The sequence below is a fragment of the Dermacentor andersoni genome, chromosome 1, assembly GCF_023375885.2.
Source record: "Dermacentor andersoni chromosome 1, qqDerAnde1_hic_scaffold, whole genome shotgun sequence".
Lineage (NCBI taxonomy): Eukaryota > Metazoa > Arthropoda > Arachnida > Ixodida > Ixodidae > Dermacentor > Dermacentor andersoni.
Window position 1 is genome coordinate 43019032 of NC_092814.1, and position 23805 is coordinate 43042836.

At 41.4% G+C, this 23805-nt stretch overlaps 2 protein-coding genes across 13 annotated transcripts in view; one reads left to right on the forward strand and one right to left on the reverse strand.

Annotated features, from left to right (window-relative positions):
- Positions 1-420: 420 nt before the first annotated feature.
- LOC126546163 (uncharacterized) lies at positions 421-18301 on the reverse strand. Of its 5 annotated transcripts, XR_008608471.2 has the most exons (8): positions 18027-18301; positions 17424-17928; positions 14838-15015; positions 14625-14711; positions 11407-11458; positions 4126-4173; positions 3099-3261; positions 2277-2366 (listed from the first exon to the last, which is right to left on the reverse strand). XR_008608471.2 is itself a non-coding variant. In XM_055061383.2 (7 exons), exons 1-7 carry the CDS (start codon positions 18133-18135, stop codon positions 2101-2103), a joined length of 1245 nt encoding a protein of 414 aa, XP_054917358.1. In that variant the 5' UTR covers positions 18136-18301; the 3' UTR covers positions 421-2100. The 5 variants fall into 5 exon arrangements, 4 of the variants coding, with proteins under 4 accessions (XP_054917358.1, XP_050050244.1, XP_054917359.1 ...); XM_055061383.2 differs by lacking the exon at positions 3099-3261 and having other exon boundaries at positions 421-2366; XM_055061384.2 differs by having other exon boundaries at positions 2323-3261.
- A 92-nt stretch (positions 18302-18393) lies between these two features.
- Positions 18394-23805, forward strand: part of LOC126546165 (ras-related protein Rab-24-like) — a 37856-nt gene continuing 32444 nt past the window's right edge. For 6 of the 8 annotated variants that reach the window (XM_050194300.3, XM_050194296.3, XM_050194297.3 and 3 more), the window contains exons 1-4: positions 18394-18928; positions 19027-19168; positions 19251-19319; positions 22030-22176. In XM_050194300.3, coding sequence (XP_050050257.1) covers positions 19055-19168; positions 19251-19319; positions 22030-22176 — 330 coding nt within the window. In that variant the 5' untranslated portion in view covers positions 18394-18928; positions 19027-19054. The remainder of the gene's footprint in view (positions 18929-19026; positions 19169-19250; positions 19320-22029; positions 22177-23805) is intronic. The other 2 variants (XM_055061388.2, XM_055061389.2) reach the window with 2 other exon arrangements.

The window sequence follows — 23805 nt, forward strand, 5'->3', positions numbered from 1 at the left end:
GTCTGTAACAGGCGAAGGGTGGTTGCCTGTGCCCTGTTTAACTTGCGGTGAGGGGTTGGGGAAATTTTTTTTAAATTTGTTTATTTTATCGAGGTATGACTGCATTGCGTGGACCCACCTTATGATTTATAAAGCTTTTTTGGCTAATAGCAGATGAGTGCAAGCCCATGGTGCAAGTATAACAGTGCACAAGGTTTAGTAGCAATGGCAATGGGGCAGACAGATGGAGAAGTAAACTGCTGCTTTGAAAGACAGATGAAAGCCATAGCAACCGAGTTACATGGTCACAGATAACAGAACACTTAAACATACAATTGGTGTTTTACTGGTACCATCTCTGCCCTTGTCCCATGGCAGCTGCAGCAAGCACATTCTACAGGGTAAACGAAGGTGAGTACACTTTAGACATTCTAGAGTGGGTAACTTGCTTGTACAGATTTTATTCACAACCACAGTTTCATTTTCGGAACAGAAAAACAAGTTCATGAAGTAATGCTACTAAAAAAATCTTCAAATATAGTGACTGTGTACAGCTTCACAGCATTTTACAAAACTTGGAAGAACCCAAATGGATAACTAGAAGCTTCTGGCTTGTAATGTGTGCATAATACAGTCAAAGTCTGTTATAATAAAGGCTGTTGTACTGCATACAACACTTTTGTCAGTTGTAACAAATTTTAACTGTACTGCTTATTCAGCAAGCAAACTTGCACAAATTTGATTTACCACGCAAGTGCCAAGGTCAAGAACTCCAATAAAACCATTTTTAAGGCTTTACAGCTTGCAAAGCAATGTGTTTCTTTCAATAAATATAGAAAAAACTAGGCAAAAGATGTGCCTCAAGACCATCCATATGGTCCTTAGTGGAAATAATTTGTACAAAAAGCAACACAGACCGCAACAAGCAATAGTAGCAGCCTGCATGCTATGAATGACACTTTGTTCACAAATTATTTAACCAAATGTGCAACTCTTTGCAACAGTTCACTAATAATAAACTGTAAACTATAAGCTTTCCTTGAAAGTAGCAACGGAAAAAACAAATGACAGCGACATTACTGGGGAACTTGTGCAGTTCAAGCATGCCAACTTGGATGCATATTTGTCACATAGGGCTTCAAACAGGTGTTGAAGAGACATTGGCACAGCATATTTACTCATGCCGAAGAGGTGCGCATTTGTTTCAGTGTACCTACAGAAAAGTGACATCAGTGCATGAAGACATGCACAGTATATAGAAGTTGGCGATATTTGTGTACATAACTAGTCTGGCTGATGGTCATGCAGCCAGACACAAGTCAACCTGTACAACACAATGGCACAGATGCATTACACAAGTCTGGCAGGCACGCAAACGCCTCTCAGCATTGGGTAAAAAATAAAGTGGATTGTCTGCACTGCATCCTGCTGAATGCTTGCATGAGATAATCTGCATTGCACACTGATTCATTTATACACAGTGCTGTGTATGTCTCTTCTATGTTTACCCCTGGTTATTGATGTGCTGGTACTTGGCAATTATGCACTATGTTTGGTTACATATATCAAAATACAAATAACAATTAATTGAATGTTAATACCGAAATATTCTTATGGGAATTTTACATTCTGCTTCAGAAACACGTTAGAGATAGAAGGTGTTACAGCATGCTTCTTCCTCCCTTAGCAATTTCTGAAAATGCCTGCCTTTTAATATGCTTGTTTGCAGGCCTACGGCATGCTCATTAATGCAAATTTTATTTTTTCAATGCCCGTTTTAAAAAATAACTTAAGGCTAGCAAATATGCTGTAGCATCAAGACAAGAACTTTTTCTATATGGCAGCAACTATATTCACATGTGTACAAATGTACAAAAGGCAAGGCTGTAAGAATGTTCTGAACTATCAACTCAGAAAGAGCTCTTCCTAGGTGGCAACTATATTCACATGTGTACAAAAGGCCAGGCAGCTAGCACTGCATATCTTGTGGACAATACTGAATCGGCTCTAGGTGGTGATATGGCATGCCATAGCATTTCTCTTGGCTGCGACACAGTCCCTGTAGTTAAGCCTGTGAGCCCAACACTGTTGAGCCCAAAGCAGAATGTTGCCTTCTTCTGTCTAAGCAACACCACAATACTCCTTTGGTGGCGGTCGTAGAGGTATCTTTCCAGGTGTGAAATGTTCAGCCAAAAACTGTTCTTTTTCCTCAGGTGCCAGATTTTCCACAAGTGAGTAAACATAATCAGTCTCTGCAACTTTCTGGGCACTTTTTGTACTCGTTGGCCTCGTGCTTTGCTGCGTTGAAACTTGCGACTGGGGTTGTGATGTGAAAGGGGGAAGTGCTGCTGTCAAGGCTGCAGAAGTTTGTAGCAGGCCAGCTGGAGCTGTCAAGGCAGCGAAAAAGTGAATACTGTCAATTCCTAAAAAGTACAGTACAATTTAAGCTAAGTTTCCAGCAAAATGGTTGCATGTTCCAACAAAGAAACACACAGACTTGTTCTTGCAGTTGTATGGATAAACTTCAGAACAGATGACTTAAATCAGACAACCCCACATAAAATTTCTCTGCCAGTGCATGTCTTTCCCCTACTGGAGCAAGGAGAACTCAGACGGGCGCGCGTGCACGCCTGACCTTTCCGCTCCTTGCTTCCCTAGCTACACCACGTTCGCGTTCAACGTGGCAGCTTCATTGGGCCTGTTGGTAAAACATCTGTTCTCTCTTCCGTCCCTTCTGGTGTTCTTGCACTGTTAATCAAACTTTAAGGTTGACTTATTTAATTCACTTGGAGTGATCAACAGTGGTTGAACAAGGGGTGTCGCTCAAGCCAGCATTTTGACAACGGGACTAGTCTTTATCGAGGCAACTGGCAAGGCCGATGATGAAAGCGCACAGCTAAGAAATTGATTTCCTTTGCAGAGTTTATTATTCTCCCCCACCCACAATGGCAAAATAGAATAGGTGAGAGCATAAAGCATGATGATGAGAAGTCGAAATATTAAAAAAAGGAGGTTGCTTACCGCACTTACTCGAATCTAACGCGCACTTTTTTTCCGATAAAACGGGTCCAAAAATTGCATGCACGCTAGAATCGAGTACGACCCTAAATCTGCGTTACCATATCTCCATCGGCACTTCAAAATGGCCGCCTCACATGCACTTCGAGCCTAGCTGCCGTAGCTTCCTCCATGTGCTGTAGTATGTGCGCTTAGGTTAGTGCACCGTCCGTCTTCCCGGTCTTCCCGTTTTCCACATTTGCTCTATCAGCATGGAAGTGCCGACTGCAAAGATATTGCAAGTTCATCACAATGCTGCAATTAAAAGGAAAGTGATCACATGTGCGGAGGTGGAAAGAAATGGCGCGGCATCACGGACGTTCGGAGTTCCCGAAACTTGTGCGCAGGAATGACGCAAACAGGAGGAGCTTTCTACTCTGGCGGCTGCTATGTACGGTGCGGCCGCACGGTCTCTATCTTGAAAGCAATCTGCGATGGAGACAGAGTCTACGCATCCAGGCGCACCGCACTGTGTTCTCATCGCTTAGTGCGCGGTTAAGCGAGAGGCCGCACAAAGGTCAATTCGCTCACTCCTGCTACCGCACTTCCCCACTCCAGCATTTTGATAAAGAGTTTCCACGGTCATTGCGTGAGACGTGTTCATATTTGCTTGTGCGCACGTGACACCATGCTTGTCAATTTTGCTTGTCAAGCGAATCTTTAAAAGTTTATACAGCCAATAATTTTCATATAGCTGTCTACTAATTTGCTATCGTAATCGATGCTTCGCCTTTCGGGCAAAACTGACTTTTTTTATTTATTGCAAGTTTAGTGTATTGGGAGTACCTAAATCTTTGTTTTTCCAAATGAGAGAAAGCTGTATTCCTGTATGAAAGAATGAGGTGCACGGTACTGTGAAGGATTTTACTTTTTTAGGTCACGGCAAACGGGTGCGCGTAACAATCAAGGCCGATCTTTTTTTTCCATTTTTTTTTTGTCACGTAGAACTGATGCGCATTACAACTGAGAGAACGTTAGAATCAAGTAAATACGGTAGTTGTATTAGCAAAGAGGTGCTGATTCTTCAAGTGGTAGCAAAAATGGTCGAGAATCTTTATGCATGAGGAAGTGTCAAATCTGGGGACCTACTTTTCCAAGAAAACAGGAGGTACAGTTGAAGGACAAGCAATAATGAAACTAGAAAGAAATGAAGAAGAAAAAGAAGGTTAACAGAAACTCAGTTGTATTGATAGGTTAGTAAAAATATACTAGATGTGTATTCAAAGTCGTTGCCTTCATTTAACATTTGCACTACTTGCCCAATCCGCCTAGGTGGCTATGTGGATAAGATGTGCTGCTGAGCATAAGGTCGTGAGTTTTATTCCGGGCCATGGCGACCGCATTCTGATAGAGGCACAATGCGAAAATGCTTGTGTAGCATGCTTTGGGTACAGTTAACTCCAGGAATTCAAAATTAATGCAGACCTCTCCACTATGGCATCCCTTATCTACTTTTCAGCTTCTGGGCAATAAATCCCGCAATTTATTATAACCGAATACTTTTCACACTGCTATGCACTGAAATAACAGCACAGTTTTATGGATATTTATCACATGCAGAGACAGGATAACATAGAAAAATAAAGTGAATGGTGTGTTGACTTTCTGTTGACACATACAATATCGTAAAAACAAACTCAACATAACAGAGTGAGAATAGTTAAATCACAGCCTTCTGACACTGAAAGTTGGGCATGTAAATGCAACAGACAGCACATCAGATCAATAAATACCCACAGTCTACGCAGACTCCTAAAATGAATGTGTCTCCTGCTTACACAACGGGTTCCTTTTTGAAGAACTAAGTAACCACAATTCTTCATGCTTGCCTTCATTAGGCCACAATTTCAGTTGTTTCATTAGCTGAAAGAAAAAAACTTGACTTCATGCTAAGGAATGTTTTGGTGGAAAGTGACTGTATTGGAGCACCTTTTGCCTTAGAGACATTCAAAATGTGCTAAGATAATTCAGGCTGAAAGAAGCTAAACGAAGATGTGCATGTCTCTCGTACCAGCACATATCTTTTTTTTTTTTTTCTTACCTACTCACTTCATGCCATCAAGGTGATGATGCAGGAGCTGTGCTTTCAGTGACGTATGAACCATGAAAATAATTGTCTGCGTTTTATACAGATCATATTTTGCAACAAAGCAGGTGTGGCAAACCATGCGTCATAACCTTTACGCATCCAGCCCGATGTGAAAGAAAATCAAGTTTGCACAGTGCAGCGAAACGGAGGGGGACCGTGTGCTGCACGCCGGGGCGTTTAAAATGTTTTGCTGTAAGTGGTGTTCACGACTGATGCTGTAGCGCCCCCTTGCCATGCTGTGGCTGTCCATTAAACTTGGAACAGTTGTTTATAATGCAAAGTGGAAGGCAGAGATACTGGCTGAGATAAGCAATTAATTTCTTGCAAAAAGTATGCATGTAAAAATATTCACTAGAAAATTTCAAGCTCCATCTGCCTAATAAAGCAATCCTGCTTGCCACATGTTTCGATATCGCCAGAAGTAGCTATGACGACAAGAAGCCAAGAAAAGCATATGGATAATTAAGTTCTTTTAATTGAAATGTATAAATAACCTATAAAAAGGCAAATTAGAGGTGTACCTGGTGGGAGCTGTATCCACAGCCTCTACATGACATGTGTGATGCTCTATCATTAAGAGAAAGCTTTAGCTCGGGTGCTACTTTCTAAAGACATGTAAAAGGATCATTCGTTTTTCTTGGCAACCACTGCGCGAAACTTGACGAGATTTGTTGCATTTAAAAGAAAAACATTAAATCTAGGGACTGGTGGTTTTGAATTTCTGATTTAGGTCGTCAATATTTTACTAAAAATTGGCAAAAATTGCTAATTTTCAGAAAACGGAACTATCAAGCTTATAACTCCGCAACTCAGCAATGAAAAATGACACCAAAGTTCTATGAATTGCATGTCATAGTACATCTAAAGCAGACAAAACTGATATGCCATACATGATTCTCAAAAAATTTAGAAATGTGTAAATGCAGCTCTCGCAATACCCTTGTATCCAACGTAACAAATTCACGTAATACATAAATTGACATATCGAATTTGTCCGCTTTGAATAATCTAATGGATGCCGTTGACAGAACCGCGATATCTGTTCTTGATGGAGAGCTATTAACTTGTAAACTTCGTGTTTCTATTTCTTTTTCGAACTTTAAAATTTTTGAAAATTCTTTGAATAAAATTCGCATCCTAAATCGAAATTCCGCTTCCGACAGTCACTAAAATTTAACTTTCTCTCTCAAATGCAACAAATTTCACTAAAATTAGTCCAGGGGTTATCTCAGAAAAACATTTTTGCGTTTTCCATGTATTTGAATAGGCCGCGTTGGAGTTGGGCCCCAGCTAAAGCTTCCTCTTAAGAGGAGTAAGACTTTTTTGAGATAACCGCTGGACCAATTTAATGAAATTTGCGGCATTTAAAAGAGAAAGTTAAATTCTAGTGACTGTTGAAAGCAGAATTTCGATTTAAAGCCTGAATTTTAAGAGAAGGATTTTCAAAAATTGGAAAGCTTGAAAAAAATAGAAGCAGGAAGTTTATAAATTAATAGCCCTGCATCAAAAACAGATACAGTGGTTCTGTAAACGGCATTCATTAGATCATTCACACAAGGAAATTCGATATGTCAATTTATATGTTACGTGAATTTGTTACGTTGTGTACAAGGGTTCTGTAAAAGCTGTATTTCCATATTACTCAAATTTTTTTAGATTCATGTGTAACATAAATTTTGTCCGCTTTAGATGTACTATCAGATGCAATTCACAGAATTGTGATGTCACTTTTGACAGTTAGAGAGTTGTAAACTTCATAGTTTCGTTTTCTGAAAATTTTCCATTTTTGCCAATATTTATAAAAAATTGACATTCTAAATAAAAAATTGGAAACCAACAGTCACTAGATTTTAAGTTTCTTTTTTATATGCAACAACTCGTCAAATTTAGTGCAGTGGTTGCCGAGAAAAACGAATTCTCCTTTAACATGTATTTAGATGGGAGCACCCTAGCTAAAGCTTCCTCTTAAGCTATGGCGGTGGCTGTCCCCTGTCTACTTTCTTGCGTGTATCATGTAGAAAACTTAGCCCAGGGAGTGTCAGCCAGTGCCACTCATGGCAATGGCAGCGGAACATCCTGTCAACAACAGGCGTCACATAGTACAAGAAGCAGGAAATTAGTAGGAGGAAGCTAGCCAATAAGGCATCAAGGGTGCCAGGGTCGAGGCCCTCGTTATGTGATGAGTTCTTTCTAGTCATTAATATGTCATACCAGTAAACCTCACTGGCAATTGAGTGCAAGATCATACGCACAGGCAAAACTTAAGTCCATAGTAGCAGAGTTTAAGTCTGTGTGCAGCACCCATGTCCGAAAAATCGATTGGCGACTGTACTGAGCAAAATCAACTTGAAATGGCACGTTCTTGACGTGCATGCGTATTTTGCTTAGCGGCCTGGCATGGCTGGATGGCAGCCAGCAAGCCAACATGCCAATACCGTGTGATGACAACCATTGTATGGTTGTGAATTAGTGACAGAGAAAAACACATATATGAAAATTATTGTCATTTCCGTGACACATATCAGCACAGCAAGCTGTTAATTGGCTAGCAAATCCGCATGAGACCCTTTCTTAATCTGTCAGAGGTGTTTCTTCCACATTTCTTTCCCCTAATGAAATCAGTACGTCTGCCTGTAACAAGTATCGCACATAAAGAAGGTATTTTCATGTTGAATATCGCTTGATTATAAAAACTTCACCTGTAGTTCCAGGTGGCTGATTCAATATTCAGGTTTTCTGTGCACAATGATATTATATACCAGTACTATGTGATGGCTTTACATCCTCCTGCAGAGCCTCTGCATCCTAAGAGTGGCTAGTTGCAAACTTGCATAACCAATGAACACCCATCACAGCCTTCTAGTTCCTAAGATTTAAACCCTCTAGACTGCTATGCATGGAGTGTCACTAAGGGAAAAAAATAAATAGCCACACAACCCGAAAATCTCATCCAAGGCTGATATTGTTGAAGAAAAATGGTAGACATCAACATGCACCACTTGATCTGAGCATGCAGCCATCTTTATTTATTGCGCTTAGTTGATTACTGAGGTTGAAGGTGGTTTTACTGAACAGCTTTTGAAAACAGCAGTGCAAAAAGCAGTCTATAAAGTTTTTTGCACGTAAAGCTAATTTTTTCTACAACATTGCTACTTTTTCAGAAGATGTCATTATGTTTTCAAATATCTCACGCAGCAGGTAAGTCCAATGTTGCATTACTGCAACAGTGAAGGTAGATAAAGTGAAATTGTTTCATCGAAGCAACACAAAAAATTAATATTAGAAACTACATTCACTTTATAAAATTGTGAAACATTACACTTAAACTGGCACAGCAATCACCTAGATAATATATAGGCACTTGCACATTTCAATGTAAAAATTATTACACTACATTTGATGTTCAGTGAAGCTACTACAAGTATGTGAAGTCGGGTTGTAGAAAGATGGGCAGCTGGGCCGGGTTCATTAAGATTAATTTTGCTTGCAGCACCACTGGGGACAAACACCAGAGAAAAGCACAGAGGACAAATGCTGGCCTCTGTGCTGCTCTCATGTTTTGTCCCTCTTTGTGCCACAAAGGAAATGAAGATAGGTTGTGCCACTACTTCTTTTTGTGCTACAAAAATAATAAAAAATAGAAGTTCTGGGGTTTTATGAGCCAGAACTATATGATTATGAGGCACACTGTTGTGGGCAACTCTGGATTAACCTCCTGGGGTTCTTTATCATGCTCCTAAATACAAGTATATGAGCGTTTTTGCATTTCACCCTCAACGAATTGTGGCAGCCGCAGCTGAGATCGAACATGCAACCTTGAGCTCAGTAGCGCAATACCATAACTACTAATCTACCGAGGCTAGTCTCTGTGTGCTAGCCAGCAAACACAGCAGTCGAGTATTGATAATGGCAACATATGGCAAGCTGTGTTTGGAAGTATGAACCCCTTCTAGAACAGATATTTACAAACGAACATCAATTCCCTAAAGGGCCCCTCACCAGGCCTGGCCATTCTGAGCTGACAAGCGCAGAGCATACATTGTGCGATAACGATCGTGTCTGCGAAGTATTACATTGCTACACGCCGCGGAAAGATCCGAAATTTCAAACTGAACGCCGTTTTTCCTTTTCCTCATGGCTGCTGTGCTCCAAGCCGGACAGTGACATAGTCGTGCCCCTGCGCCTACGTAGTCGTGTCCGCAGTGTGACGTCGCTGGTGGTGCCACGTGACTTCGAGAATTATTTAAGACAACATCTGTTATTTGTGTAGTATGTTGCTTCAACAGACAAATTAAAGCTTAGAGAAATAATAAAACACACAAACTGAATGTCTGCACGTTTTTGTTTTACTTCGCACCACAGCAATGGAGATGTACTTCCGTTTCGTCTACTTGTTCCCACGTCGTGCAGTTGTGCGCGCAGACACCGAAACTATGCCATTTTCTACCATGTTCCAGCGCGTGATCATGCTCTGCGATCTGCTTGTTTTGCCTCAGTCTTTGTGTAGCACTGAATTATACCACTAGTCATGTTTCCTTGTGCACAGCATGCAAAATCGTGTGCTGTGCGAACGAGACAACAGCTCGCACGCGACACCGTTGGCAGAAGTGCGTAGCTCCCCCCCCCCCCCCTCCCCCGAGGGGAAAAAAAAAAAGAAGGCGGGGCTTTTGATGTATGCGTCAAGCGATCCTCGAGGCCTGGTATGGGAGAACGCGGGGAACAACTCTCGCTTGCGTAGGCTAGACGGGGCGGGTGGATAGAGCGTCTTACTTGACAGTGGAGTGCGCCTGCTGAAATCCTGGATTCGCGGCACTGAAATATTTCAATCTCGGCTATTAATGAGCTGATTTGAAAAATTTTTGCGGCAGTACGCTCCCTAGAGGACACGTAACAACTTCCAGCTTATAACCAAAATTTGCCTGATGAGGGGCCCTTTAAGAGAAATGCAGTTGAGATTATATAAGCAAAATTTGTTGCTTATCATATATGATACACCATATAGTTACAGGGATATTTTATGACCAAACAGAAGGGCATTCAAATTGCAGAAAACTTGAAAAAGATATCTGAGCCAGTTAAAAAACTTGACACTTAGTGGTAAATAATGGAGCACATTTCTCGCAGTTTTATCTAGTAAAATTATTTAAAATTTGATGACATCATCCTTCATTGACTAATTAGTAACCCTAATATCTAGGCCAGAACTTTTAGAGCGCTTACTTTTTTAAAATTAATTTTGCTTATTGTAGCCTTTAAGAGACTCACACAAGCCTCCTTCCTACCTCTTCTTCCACATGCTCTTTGTTGCTGCTGTTTCCGTTAGCTCTTGGCACAGAGCACTTCCCATGCTATGTTTATCATAACAGTGGTAGCATTTTTATTTTCTGACATATTAACAATACTGATGCTACCAAGCAGCATAAGCTTGTAAAAACATTATGTCTTGCCATCAAATTTGTTCTCTCACGAACAAACAAATCTCGGCTGTTCTCGACAAAATAACTTATAATTGAGTGCTGTATTATATATGACACAGCAATTAATGCTTGCCTCACAGAACACAACTTGAAAGTATTTCTCATTCAAAACATTACAGTAGGTTAACAAAGAGCAAATAAACACTGCGGTATTTTTGTGCATTAATTTCGAGTGTTAAAATTGCCCAAATAACTAATTTATTATGCAAGTTGTGTGACGAACTGCTGCCATGCATTTTTCAAGAAAGAAATAACTCAAAAATCATTTCCATGGTTATGGTCACGATGTATTTCAATGCTAGACATGACACAGATTCTGGGGAAATATGTTACCTTTTGAATTTTTCTTTTTTCTGTTATGTTTGCAGGAGTTGTTCTATGTGTACCATAATGATACACCATGCGATAAGGGGTTAACACATATTAAGACAATGCAACATTTAGTAAGGGGTTGACACATTAATACAATTGAAGGAAGTTACTGCTGCTTCACACAGAAGTTAGATACACCTGATGACACTTTTCAGAAAAAGTCATTAATTTGGTGTAACTATGTGGCTAGCTCTGCTTTTGCCTGGACATAGAATTTGGGGGCACAGAGTATTCACAATGTCAAAAACCTAGGACGTGCAACATTGATGGATTAATTACGCTTCAGTTAAAGATGCCTAAAATATCTTAAAATTGACTTCATCTCTAAACAAGCAAAGCACATAAGTGGTTGGTGTTTTGACATCTGTGTTACATGCATATGGAACATGCAGTCACCAGAAAGAAAGAAAAAAATACTAAGAAATGGATTACCTGTACTAAAAGATGGTGGACCTGCTGTGGCTTGATCATTACGAAGGTTTTTCTACGAAAATAAAATGGGCAGTACAGTACAGTAAGCAGATAAACAGTACAGTAGACATCCGTTAATTCCATTTTTCAGTGAATTGAATCCTGATCGAAGGCCCCGGCCGGCACCCGTACGTTTATACGGGCCCAAACTTCTGTTATTTCGATCTCGAAATTGGCCTTCACCGGATAATTCGAACTTGACGGATCAGCTTCGCCGCAATACAGCCATGTTATGCGGTGAAGCGTACCAAGCCTAGAAAAGGGCCACTGTTACGGGACACAGTACGCGTTAGTATTACACAGGCACGCATGCGCCATCTCCAATCATAGTACGAGCACCACGACGCCTACTAAGCATACTGGCAGCCATTCAGAGCTGTTTCTGACGTTGCTGTGGCGATTTGAGTCATCGTCTTGCCCGCGATGCGTGCCTCGTATATGAGACCGTTAACGGTGCCTAGTTCCTTAATTACACGCGCGTGCGCGCACCGAGAAGAGGAAAAAAAGAAAACATCCGTGTTTTGGGAAAGCTAGCGAAAAGAAAGGCAATAAGATGAAATAACTCCGAAAGTCGAGAGATCACTTAGAGCCAAAAAAAGAGCGGGGGTCTATCTAAAAGTCTTAAGGCCTGCCAGTAAACAGTCTCGGTACTCGTACTGTGACCGAAGATAGTTCATGTGGGTGTGTAAATGAAGGAACAACATGTGCTATGCTCCGTAATAGTGGCACATTCACCCGCATGATATAATTCCTCGCACTCAAGCTTGTATTGCGGCGCAGCTAACTTTAAAGTCAAACACTGCCTAGTGGATCAACGGCGTGTGTCGGTGTTTTTTTCCGCCTCTTGTTTAATTCCACCCGCCGAAAAATTCTACCAGTTTCGACGGTCCTGTCAGGATCGAATTAACGGAAGGCGACTGTATTATTATAATTACAATAGAAAGAGAAGCGAGGAAAGGCAGGAAGGTTATTCAGATGCAACAAAAGAAATTATGTAGAAATAGCTATCCTGTACATAAACTAGTATGTCTAAGGCCAGCTGGAATAGCCTTCAGATACAGAAGTTGCAGTGATGACATGGAAGTCAACGAGGTAACAAAGAATGAAGTTACAAAGGATTTGCAAGCAACGTTCTGGGGGGAAAGACGATTGAATAAAAGTGGACATTGAAGAATAGCAGGAATATTGTGCTTGAGAAGCTTACAAACATTTATGCACAATGCTTCGCAATCTAAATTGTGGGGTTTTAATGTCTTAAAGCAACTCGCATTCTCAAAAAAAAATTCACAGTGGGGGGGCTTCGGATTAATTTCGACCACCTGGGGTTCATTCAGTGCCTCATAACCTCAGAAATACTAGACATTGATGAATGTTACAAAAAAATCGGACCTATCAGCTTACTGTCTGTACAGTACAAGATGTTCAATAAGCAATTCCTAAATAAGAATAGCGATGTGGGTGAGTTGGTTTAGGTCCATGACGCAAAATTCCTGCAGCGCAAAAAGAAAAGAAAAGAAGAAAGGACGAAGGAAGGATTGCAAGAGGATATGAGTGTTCGTGTTGTCCTCTTGCAATCCTTCTTCCTTCGTCCATTCTTGTTCTTTTTTCTGCACTTCAGTGCTTTACACTGCAGAAATTTTGCACCACGAAGCAATTCCTAATAGCATTGGGGAAATGCCCAACTACAATCAATCAATGGAACAGGCTGGTCTTTGGAAAACATATTTAATGGCATAACATGTTCATGTCACTAATCGAATTACTGAGAGTCAGAAATGTGCAGTTGATAGGTGGCCAGTGTGTTGTTTAAAGTTTGGAAACTACTTGCATCAAATTACAGAGGACTAGCACCATCAAAGTTTAGGTATAAGTTTCAAGACTACTGTGCCAAAAACTAAGGTAATGTACAATAGCCTGTCAAGGAAACAAGAGCTTATGATTGGTAGCCAGCCTCCTGTAGCAGTGATGAGCACATTTACATAGTGTTTATGCGAGACCAAAGTTGTGAGAAGGAAGTCTGAAGAAGAATAAAAAGAGAGCACATTTAGCTCTCTCAAGCTTTGAACGACAGCTCACTAATATCGTTGAAAAGTGCGCCGAGTCTTCCAAAGTTATACCTTGCCAGAGTTTAATAAAAACATGGGCTATGCAAATGCTGCTTTTGTGGAAGCTTTATGCTTTTTGGTGGACATTATGCCATGCAGACGGCAGCAACCATCAGCCAAGTAATTAAAGATTTGCACGTAAACTTTTCAATTATTTTAGGGCATGTATTGCAGTCGCAGACTTGAAGCTAGTTGGAGCTCTAGGCATTGCTGCTTAGTACGAAGCTTATCGAGTGAGAGTTTTGACAAATATATCAGCAAAACCTGTGGCAATATGCACTGCTGTTCCAGTTAATACTTATCAGCACTAAAAAAATGCAGTGCTAATAAGTGTTAACTGAAGCAGCAAATACACATAGCTGCTCATTCTGAGGACACATTTAACAGTGGTGCTAGGCACAGGATTTCTAGCAAATGGGTATGTTTTGAATACTGGCTATCTTCCTTTTGCAAATTCCATGTCCTCCATTGTTAAACATTATTTGCGAATTTAGTTATGGACTTGACGAGTGAAACTGTTTGCACACCTTATGTCTACCAAGGACCATAAAGCATAAATAAAAGCAACATGTGTGCAATTTGTAAAGCTTTCTCATTAAAAATACAATTTTGGAGGTATAGTATAGATGTTGCATTGCACCAGTACTAACTTACCGGCCCACAACTTAGAGCCTGAGAAAATTGAGAGGCCACTAAGGAGTGCACAACAAGCGATAGAAAAGAAAATTACAGGTGTAATGTTAAGAATTAGAAATCAAACTAATCTGGGATCAAATGCAAGTAGATAATATTTTATTTGAGATTAAAAGGAAGTGGAATTTAGCAGGTCATGTAATGCAGTTAATGAGTGCTTTATCAGGGTGATAGGATGGCTGTGAAGGGAAGAAAAATGCAAAGGCAGCAGAGAAGATGACATTATAAAATTTATGGTCATAAAATATGTTCGGTTCATGCATCAAAGGGCTAAATGAACTTTCCTCTGTTGAAGAGGCCTGCACTTTGCAGTGGGCTTAATTAGGCCGATGAAAATCTAGAGCACAGGTCATTTTAGGATGCAATGGGTACAGCACTTACCAAGCAGGTCCTTACATCTGGAGGCATTAACAGCAAGTGTTGAATATTCTGCTGCACATTTGTAGCAGCTTGTTTCACGTGATTGGACTGAAAAAATGCGGGACATATTTTAAAGGAAGAATACTGTGGAAAATGTGCTTTCATGTATAGTCCCCGAGTGCTCCTGCTTTAAATGCGTTAAACAAGTCTAGCAATCAATAAGCTTTCACTTACATAGTCACCAACTGCTCCTGCTTGAAATGCATTATAGAAGTCAAGCCGCAACTCTTCCATTGAAACATCACAAAATCCAGGGTACGATGCTGAATTTCCAAATGGCCCATAGCATGTGAACAGCCACTGCCCACTTGCCTGCCACTGTTTCATGTCTGATACAACAGCAGCTTCATCACTGGAAAAAAAAATATGATAAGAAAACTAACAAGCTGCATCCCAGGAGGTAGTGCTGTATGTACCAGATATGTACAGTCGACAGATTCTTCAACAGTACCGCATGAATGGCGACTGGCTGTTACAGTTAGTCAAGTGATAAGATCAGCAAGAGTAGCAGCACATGCACACCAAGTTCACTGAAAGCTGTTATCTCCAATAAGTCTGGGAGCTTGCGCAAAGTTAATCATGTCAGGGGCTGTGTCATGCTGGTGGAAAGAGCCTAGCAGACGAAACTTGCACTTCCAGTGAACTCAATGCACATGTGCTACTCTTGCTTATCTTGTCGCTTCGCGCTGTTAGAAGGCACTGACCGGCCGGCCAGTCTACGCTCGTGCACTACTATCAAGATAAAATACTAAATTCTGAGCAAAAAATGTACTCAATAGAGTACTAAATACCCAAATTGCTAAAGTATCTGAGCAGAGTACAAAACATAGACAAAAGTATTTAATTACTTTAAGATAGTGTCAAAATGCAACATACTGCACAAACAAAATAATGTTTACGCCGTTTACTTTGTCAAAGAAAGCAAAGGGTCAAATTACAAAAACATTTGCTCGCCCTCAGAAAGAGCTGCTATTAAAAGTTTGCGTAAGACAGCCTGCCTTCTTTTTGAAGATATAGCTGGCGATACTGAAAGCCACTCTTCAGCATAGCAGCATTGTGGTTTAGAAAAAAAAAATGCTGAAAGGGAGGAGTAATGCAATACCAATGTCGCATTGTGGTCCCACTGTCATAATCAAATTAGGAGTGCAGTTGCTGTGCAGCTGCACTTTCTTATGTATGCTGGCGAGTTATGGAAGGAAAGTTCTCGCCATGTGTTTTGTTTAGTGCAGAGGAAGTTGGCTGCAGAGCAAATCTTGCTGCTTTGCCCAAAACACGGTCATGCCAACACGTTCGCAAGCAGCCATCATAAAGAGCAGTGTGCCTGCTTTTCGTGTACCAATTTGTGAAACCTTTCAGACAATAGGTGCACAATGACATCACAGTGATAGTTCCTAAAATGCCTGAACACGCCACGAATAAAGTAGCAAAGCAATGCATTCCTGCATCTGCAACCAGTCAATTTTGGTTGAAGTGTATTTTAAATAAAGAGTACAAAATGCCACTAATAAGTACTTAAGTTACTGTAGTAAACACTTTACGAAAGTATTTCTGAAATACTAAAATACCCACAGAAGTATTAAAAATACAGAAATACAGTATCTTGAGTAGAGTAAATTAGGTACACACAAGACAAATCTAGTCAGCCACAAAAGCTTACAGATCGCAGGATCTGAAGAAAAAAAAAAAGGAAAGCTGAAAATCTCAGCAGCCTCGACATGCAGCCCGTTATCTGGATTTTTAGACTGTAGTTGTGCATAGGAATAACAAGGTGTTGTGGGGTTTTATTGACTATGGTCGCCAAACTGCTCATAAATTTATTATTTTCTCCGATTGTGCAGTCCATAAACTTTTGTGGTCGACTATACACAAAAGCTTAACAGAAGCCGAGACTTTGGGTGAATAAAAATGTACCAAAAGATACACAATGGTTTACGTAAATGCAATGGCACTAAAATGAAGCGATCTTATGTGCCAAATTCTCACACAAGCTTTATTTGAGCACTTCAGCAATATGGATGCAAGAGCCACGCCCCTGCGTAAAATGAGAAAGTGGCAGGACAAGTTAAATTATCAAGATGTTTTCATAGGTTGCCAGGATAAGTGGATACTCACTCATACTCATTAACCAATATTTAATATTTGTGTGGGCCATGTAGTTACTCGCACTCACACTCCTATTCATGCTCACCAACACCAACAGTAGCTTGCACTCACACTTACCGGCACCCACAAATGCTCATACATGCATCTACTCCTATTCACCAGCACTCACTCACATACATACGTTAGTGCACGCTCACGTTGAACGACACTCATTTCTGTACATACTCACCCTTAATTACTCACTAACACTCTATCTCATGCCTGTAAAATGAGTGTGAAGTATGAGTCATTGTACTCATGACTGAGATGTCGACCCATGGGTGTCTTATAGCAGAAATACAGAGAGACAACTTTATTGATACTATGAACTCTAATAACGCCAAGCGAGTTTTTTCCCGATGGCTGTTTAGTTTTTCAATAGTTTCTCCTAGCGCACTGGCCATGTGCATTAAATATATTGGCAAATCAAGCACACCAGTGGGGATCTTGTCAATTTATATATACTGCTGCAACACTCAAATCGAGATCAGTTGGGAGTTTGCATATTCCTGCGTTCTAGCCTTCGTTTATTTAGAAGACAGATGCCAACTAGTTTAAATCACATTTCTTTATCCACACGAAGCACCGAGAAATTAAATTCAGCAGCGCTTTCCTTACCTGGACAGTTCACTTGGATTCTTACGTTCTTCGGCTTTGGTCACCTCCTGGAGTGCTTTATTGAAGTCGAACTCCACTGCTGGAGCCTTCCGACTGCGGTCATTTCTTTCGGTGTTCCGAACCAACTGAAACCGGTTTTGTTGCTGTTGCTGCTGCTGCTGACTGTAATGGCTACTATCCGAGTACCGATGAGTGTTTCTTTCGGTCTCGCGAAGGGCTTGAAACCGATTTTGTTGCTGCGGCTGGTAACTGTAATAACTACTGTCCGAGTACCGACTGGAGTTTCTTTCGGTGTCGCGAAGGGCTTGAAACCTATTTTGTTGCTGCGGTTGGTAGCTGTAGTAGCTACTGTGCGTCTGCCGATTCGCCTGCGGCGAGTGGTAAGTATCAGCATATCTCCTTTGGAAGCTTTCGCTGCGGTACTGCTTCGCCTGCTCTTGCCGGCGCACATTTTGAAGAGTGGCGTTAAAATCGAAGTTATCCGCTCTTCCACCGCTTGAAGTATCTGAAATAAATACAGTAGTGACGTACTGCGCGACAAGACAATCTATTTGTAATACACTTCTACAACGAAAACGCGCAGTCAAACATAAAAACCCTTACGTGGTTCCTCGTATTCGTCGTCGTAGTCATATTCCAAAGAAGGATGCGCGTTACGGCAGCGATCGCCATAGCGGCACCTCCCTTGCATATAGTACCAGCAGACTGACATCTCTGAACCCCTCGACGAAATGCGCACTAAAGCATGAAAGTTAACTTTGAACACAATTTACAAGCTGCACCAGAAGCACTACTAAAACTGGGACGCGAAAACACGGTCCATTTGGTTTAGTTCATCCACGGCGTAAGATACTTTACCCGCCGTCACCGAATCCAAATCGACTGAAGCATTGAAGCCATAAAGCCAAGACGAAATCGAAATTAAGCCAGTAAGTTTGATGATGATAACTTATTTTGTTTGCAAGCGCAAAAGAGCCATCCGCAGCTGGAGCTGCAGCTGCAAGGAACGTCTGTAGCGTTTCTTCGCGTAATCGAGGTGTTCCGCACAGAAATAGCGGCGAAGTTTTGGAAACGGACGCGAACTGTAGCAGGGATAATTAAAATAACGTTTTTCTTGAAGGAGTTGCGTCTGGATGCAGAGATGTTTCACCTCCCGTCATTTCTTGTGAACCGATGTATCCTGGGGGTTACCACATAACCATAAGTTTCACAAGTAAGTTTTTGGTCGCGGCCGGACTTGCGGGCATGTAAACTGAGAGGGATTCAGAGTGACAACTGATATCTTGGACAGAGATGAAATAGGTGCCGTCGCTCGTGTGTGCAAACCATTGTTTTCGTTCATCGAAGCATCAGAACCGTATTTGACACCTGTCGACGTTTTCTGTCTGTTCTTTATTTCACTACACAAGTTTCGTAAGTGCGCGTTTGTTTGGTTGACTTGTCTGACATGCAGCCAAGCTAAGTTGCCATCAGTGAAAACTAGCTCGGCCACACCTTTATGTCAGGTACGCTTGCTTTCTCTTTTATTTTTCGTTCAGCAGATTGCGACATCATGCGCTCTTGTATGAAGGAGAACCTTTGCTGAGCTGACAGTGTGTTACAGGTGGCTCTCCAACCAAAGTACCATAGCCATGAGTCATGTGGATCTGAAAGTGGTTCTTCTAGGCAAAGAATACGGTGGCAAGACCAGCCTAGTCGAACGCTACCTCTACGACCGTTTCGATGCATCTACCCCGTATCAGAATGTAAGTGAATAGATTTTAGTGGGGCACAGTGGTGGCACGCAGACCGAATACTGTAGCTAAATACACGTTTTGAATTTTTCAGACAATAGGCGCTGCTTATGGTGCAAAGCAGATCGCCGTGCGCAATCGAAGGATTACCCTTGGAATCTGGGTAAGTGCACTGTGCTGTGTTGCATTTTTATGAAGTAACGTTGTTTCTGTCAACACTGTTAAGTGCGATTTCTTTAAACTTCATTGACCATTTATTTGGAATATATATATACATATATATATACACGTTGTAGTGACGGTGACAAACATAGTAGCAAAACTGTTAATAACGAAACGAACTTTATTGGGCGAACCTGCGCCCGCAAAAGCGAGTGACACTCGGGCACAACGATAGCGGCGAGCAAATTCCGCGATCGTCGCAAATCTGATCTGCGGGTCAAGCGCATCAGATTTTATATGTATACATATGACTCGTCGAACGTTCCAGCGTAATCACTGGTGCCCGCGTGCTTTCCACAAAGCACTACACAATTCGTGTCGCGCATGCAATCTGATTGCACCAAGTTCGGCGAGACCACACACAATAGAAAGAATCAGTGATAACATTAAAGTGCCAAATCATGCAATCATAAATTAGTGGAAATGAAAGTGGATGAAAAGACAACTTACCACAGGTGGGGAACAATCCCACATCTTCACATTATGTGTGCGATGCTCTACCACTTGAGCTACCGCAGTGCTGTTTTCCCATCCACTTTCTGGGTTATTTATGTGTTACTAGGAGAACTAACCCTGGGTGTGTTAGCCAGTGCCACCACCCACAAACCATGGTGGCAGACATCCTTTCTTGCGCAGGCGTCTGGACTATATATATATATATGACGCTTCAAAGCTATCATTGTTAACACATCTACACCATGTGGCAATTTTGTTGAAGTTTATGACCTCAGTGTGCACGTCTAGCCAAGAGTTGAATATTTGTACAAAGATCCAGAGCATGTGTAGTAGTGTTTCTAATTTGATACGAGGGCGAATCAGAAAGTCTTTGCCTCTATATTTTATTAGCCAAAATGAGGTACATACAGGTAATTACAAATATACGTACTATTCTACGTACCTTGTGCTATTTTCCCACGTAGTCCTCATACCAGTTCAGACCATTTGTCCCATCGCAGCACTAAATTTGAGATGCCCCTCTGGTAGAACTGCGGTGCTTGCCTCCCTGAACGCTCATTGTCATGCAAGTCCTCACAGCCTTTTGCGAACTCGCAACACCACCACCTCACACTTCTCGCAGCGAGACACCTTTCCCCATACATGGGCTGCATTTCCCTGTAGATTTCAATGGGCATTCATCTCTTGCTCCATAGAAAACAAATTGCACGTCCTTGCTCGTAAGGCGCGGACGTGGGAAGCACAGCTGCCATCTTCAACAACTGACAGCAGCGCCGTGCCGCAGAGCTACCGGCAGATAAGGCCGGGACGGTCCAAGGAAGGTCCACCGCTGGGAATGGATATGTTGGCTTCACATTTACGGCCTTCATTTGGCTTTAAAAAAAAATGGGCGAAGTCTCTTTGATTCTCCCTTGTGCATTCATTGCACATGGATCTGAAGATGTGTTTTCTTTGGTGAAATGCGATTCTGCATGGCCCTGTTGCAAAATTTTTACCATCTAAAAATTTGTCTGGCAAACGTGCTCATTTTAGAAAGGAAATGTGTCACGAGTACAGTCGAACAGCTTTATAATGTAGTGCTTGGGGCCTCCGAAATCATTCATTATACAGGTCACTTCGTTGTAGAGGGGCTCCATTGTATTAGTTTAGTGGGGGGGGGGCAAGCTCATGGAAGCTTTTCATTGATGTAATTACTTTTATACAGGGCTTTGTATCAAAGATGCTGCGCCGACTAAGCAACATTAAAATTGAGATTGCTGGGTCCTTTCAAAGTTTACCATTGTTGTGATGCGCAGTCTCACTTCGCTGTCACTGGAAAGATGCATTCCTGAGTCCGAATTGCACTTGCAACTTTTATGTCTGCACAGAAATGGGAAGTTGGCCCAGTGTGGTGTTTGTGTTCAATGCGACAAACAATGCTGACACATCGCTGATTTCATCATTGTATTATCAGACTTAGTGGTTTTGAACTATTCTGTTCTCTTGCATTGGAACTTTCTAACTGATGCTTGTTACCACTACATTTGTGTTTTGTATGTTTCAGAGCATGCACCGAAAAAATAGCGCTCATTATTTGTTAATGTCCTCATTTTAATGTACAAAAGAATGGTACTGTCAACCACACTAGACTCTGGTCTTGATGTCATCTTTGCGAGGGGCTTTAAATGCCCTGTTGGGGCTTTATTTCAGAGTATGCGACTGATTGTGACTGCATTAAACTGTAACACTTTGACAATGCAGGACCTGTAGGGCAGTGTGGGAATGTAGCACTTTTAACATGTGCAAGAATAGTTCCTCACTTCATTCTTTTTTCCTTCATCTATTCTACCCCTTTCTCTTTGTACAGGGTAACCAGATAGAGAGATGTTCTCATTTGACATCTCTGTTTGCTTGCTATTCGTCTTCCCTAATATTTTTTATGTAAACTATTGAGGACTTGCACAACTGCTTGGCCACATGCTCTTATTCCTCCCATTATTATATTGCCAAATGTGATGTTTTGGGTATCTAATGAATAATATAATTCATATTTTTGTGGACAGGTGCATACTTTTAATGCCTGCACTTATAATGTAGTACTGTTTTGATAGCTAGTAGAACATCTTGTGTTCATATCTATTGTGGTCTGTGTTGTGTTGGTGTTTTCTTCTTTCTAAAGAGGCAGTGCTGTGATGGCAGTCTTTCTGATTTACCAGGATACTGCTGGCAGTGAGAGGTACGAGGCCATGAGTCGAATCTACTATCGGGGGGCTGGTGCTGCTATTGTGTGCTTTGACCTCACTGACAGGGAAAGCTACCAGAAGGCAAAGTTCTGGGTGAATGAGCTGCGCAAGCATGAAGAGGTGAGCATTGCCTTTTTTTTTTCTTGCATTCACAATGTTAAAGGGATCTTCACATGGAGGACTTCACCTGGGGATAAGGTATGGATTCAACATTTCCAGTGAGCTTCCTCTCTCTCCCCCACAAGCAGCACATTGCACCGTCAAGTCCACTTATGAGAATCTCGGCTGTTACAAGCAGAAATGCTGTGACCGTCACAATTCTTGTGCTAGCAGTGACCATTTGTCCTCAGTATAGTGAACATGTGTGGATGCAAAAAATTTGATCTGCTCGTGCATTCATTATAGCAAATTACAAGCACACTAGACTTGCCCGGGCAGCTTCACATGAAGCCATGCTGCTTTATTTTGACGACATTCTTCAGTTGTTTCACTGTACACAACACGCTAGGTCACAGTGTTATGGGGTAGCATACTTACAAAAGTGTTAACTAAGTTATCCACATAACATAGCTACCATTTGCAACTTTTGCTTTATCTTTTTTTTTTTAACACTTGCTTACTTTCTTGCGTTTGTTAGGAATTGTTGACTGAATTCACCATCTTATTCACCTGCCTGGCACCACAGCGTACGTCTATCCTATTTTTGCCACCTAATGCAACGTCAGACTACAACTACTGGATGTCAATATTACCCACGCATGCATTCAAGGTGACTTATTGTCGTTGTGCCATTAAGCACGCACTTGCAGCAATGGAGCAACTGATTCTCACCAGCGGCCTCTGCAATGAACATATATCCTCTCTAAACTGCCTAGAAACAGCATAAATTGGTCCACACTAAAGATGTTAGCTACCCTTATTGACCGCTTTTCGGCATAAACGTTCATCTTATTTTCCGGCTTATTTTTAAGCAGGCCACCTTAGTACAAAAACTCAGATATAGGAGACACATTCTGCATTGCGGTAATGTTAATTAAAAAGCAGGCGTGACTGTGTGTGGTGTTCATTGTCTGTTTTTGTTCATGATCACTAATGAGATGGAGCAATTGTCATCTACCCGAGCAATTCCTCCACCTTGGCGGCTTCCGCAGAACTTATTTACCATAATTGCAATATATGTGTGTGTATATGGGGGGGAGGGGTTACATTTAGCTTGGCGGAATTGAAGAGTTGCTTCTTCTGTGTGGGCTCTTTTAACTTGTCCGGGTCTTTTCTTTCATGAACCAGGTGATGCTCTTAATTTGACTTCCAGATCCCAATATGGGTTGCACAGCCTTTTTTTTGTTTGTTTGCTTACAGTGCTATCGCAGCTGTCATGTACATATCGGTGAAGTTGTTGCCAGCTCTTATAGACTAAATTTTATTGTTCTTGTAACCCATGCTCACTGAGACCATCATCATCCTATTTATGCCCACTGTAGGACAAAGGTGACTCTCAGTGATCTCAGTTACCCTGTTTTGTGCCATTTGACCTCACTTCATACATGTGAAATTGCTAATTTCATCACACCATCTAATTCTCTGCCGTCTTCGACTGCAGATACTTTCTCTTGTCACCCGTTCTGCAACTCTAATAGACCGCTGGTTATCTGCCCTATATATTACATGGCCTGCTCATCTCTGTTTCTTCCTCCTAATGTCCACTAAAATATTGGCTATCCCCAGTTGCTTTCTAATCCACACTGCTGT

Excerpts from the sequence above, each read along its gene's own strand:
- LOC126546163 (XM_055061383.2), bottom strand. The coding sequence starts at position 18,135 with ATGTCAGTCTGCTGGTACTATATGCAAGGGAGGTGCCGCTATGGCGAT. Across the intron at positions 11,459-14,624 it reads CAGATGTAAGGACCTGCTTG|AAAAACCTTCGTAATGATCA; the intron begins GTAAGTGCTGTA and ends TTATTTTCGTAG. Across the intron at positions 2,367-4,125 it reads CCTCCTGTTTTCTTGGAAAA|CTCCAGCTGGCCTGCTACAA; the intron begins GTAGGTCCCCAG and ends CTGCCTTGACAG.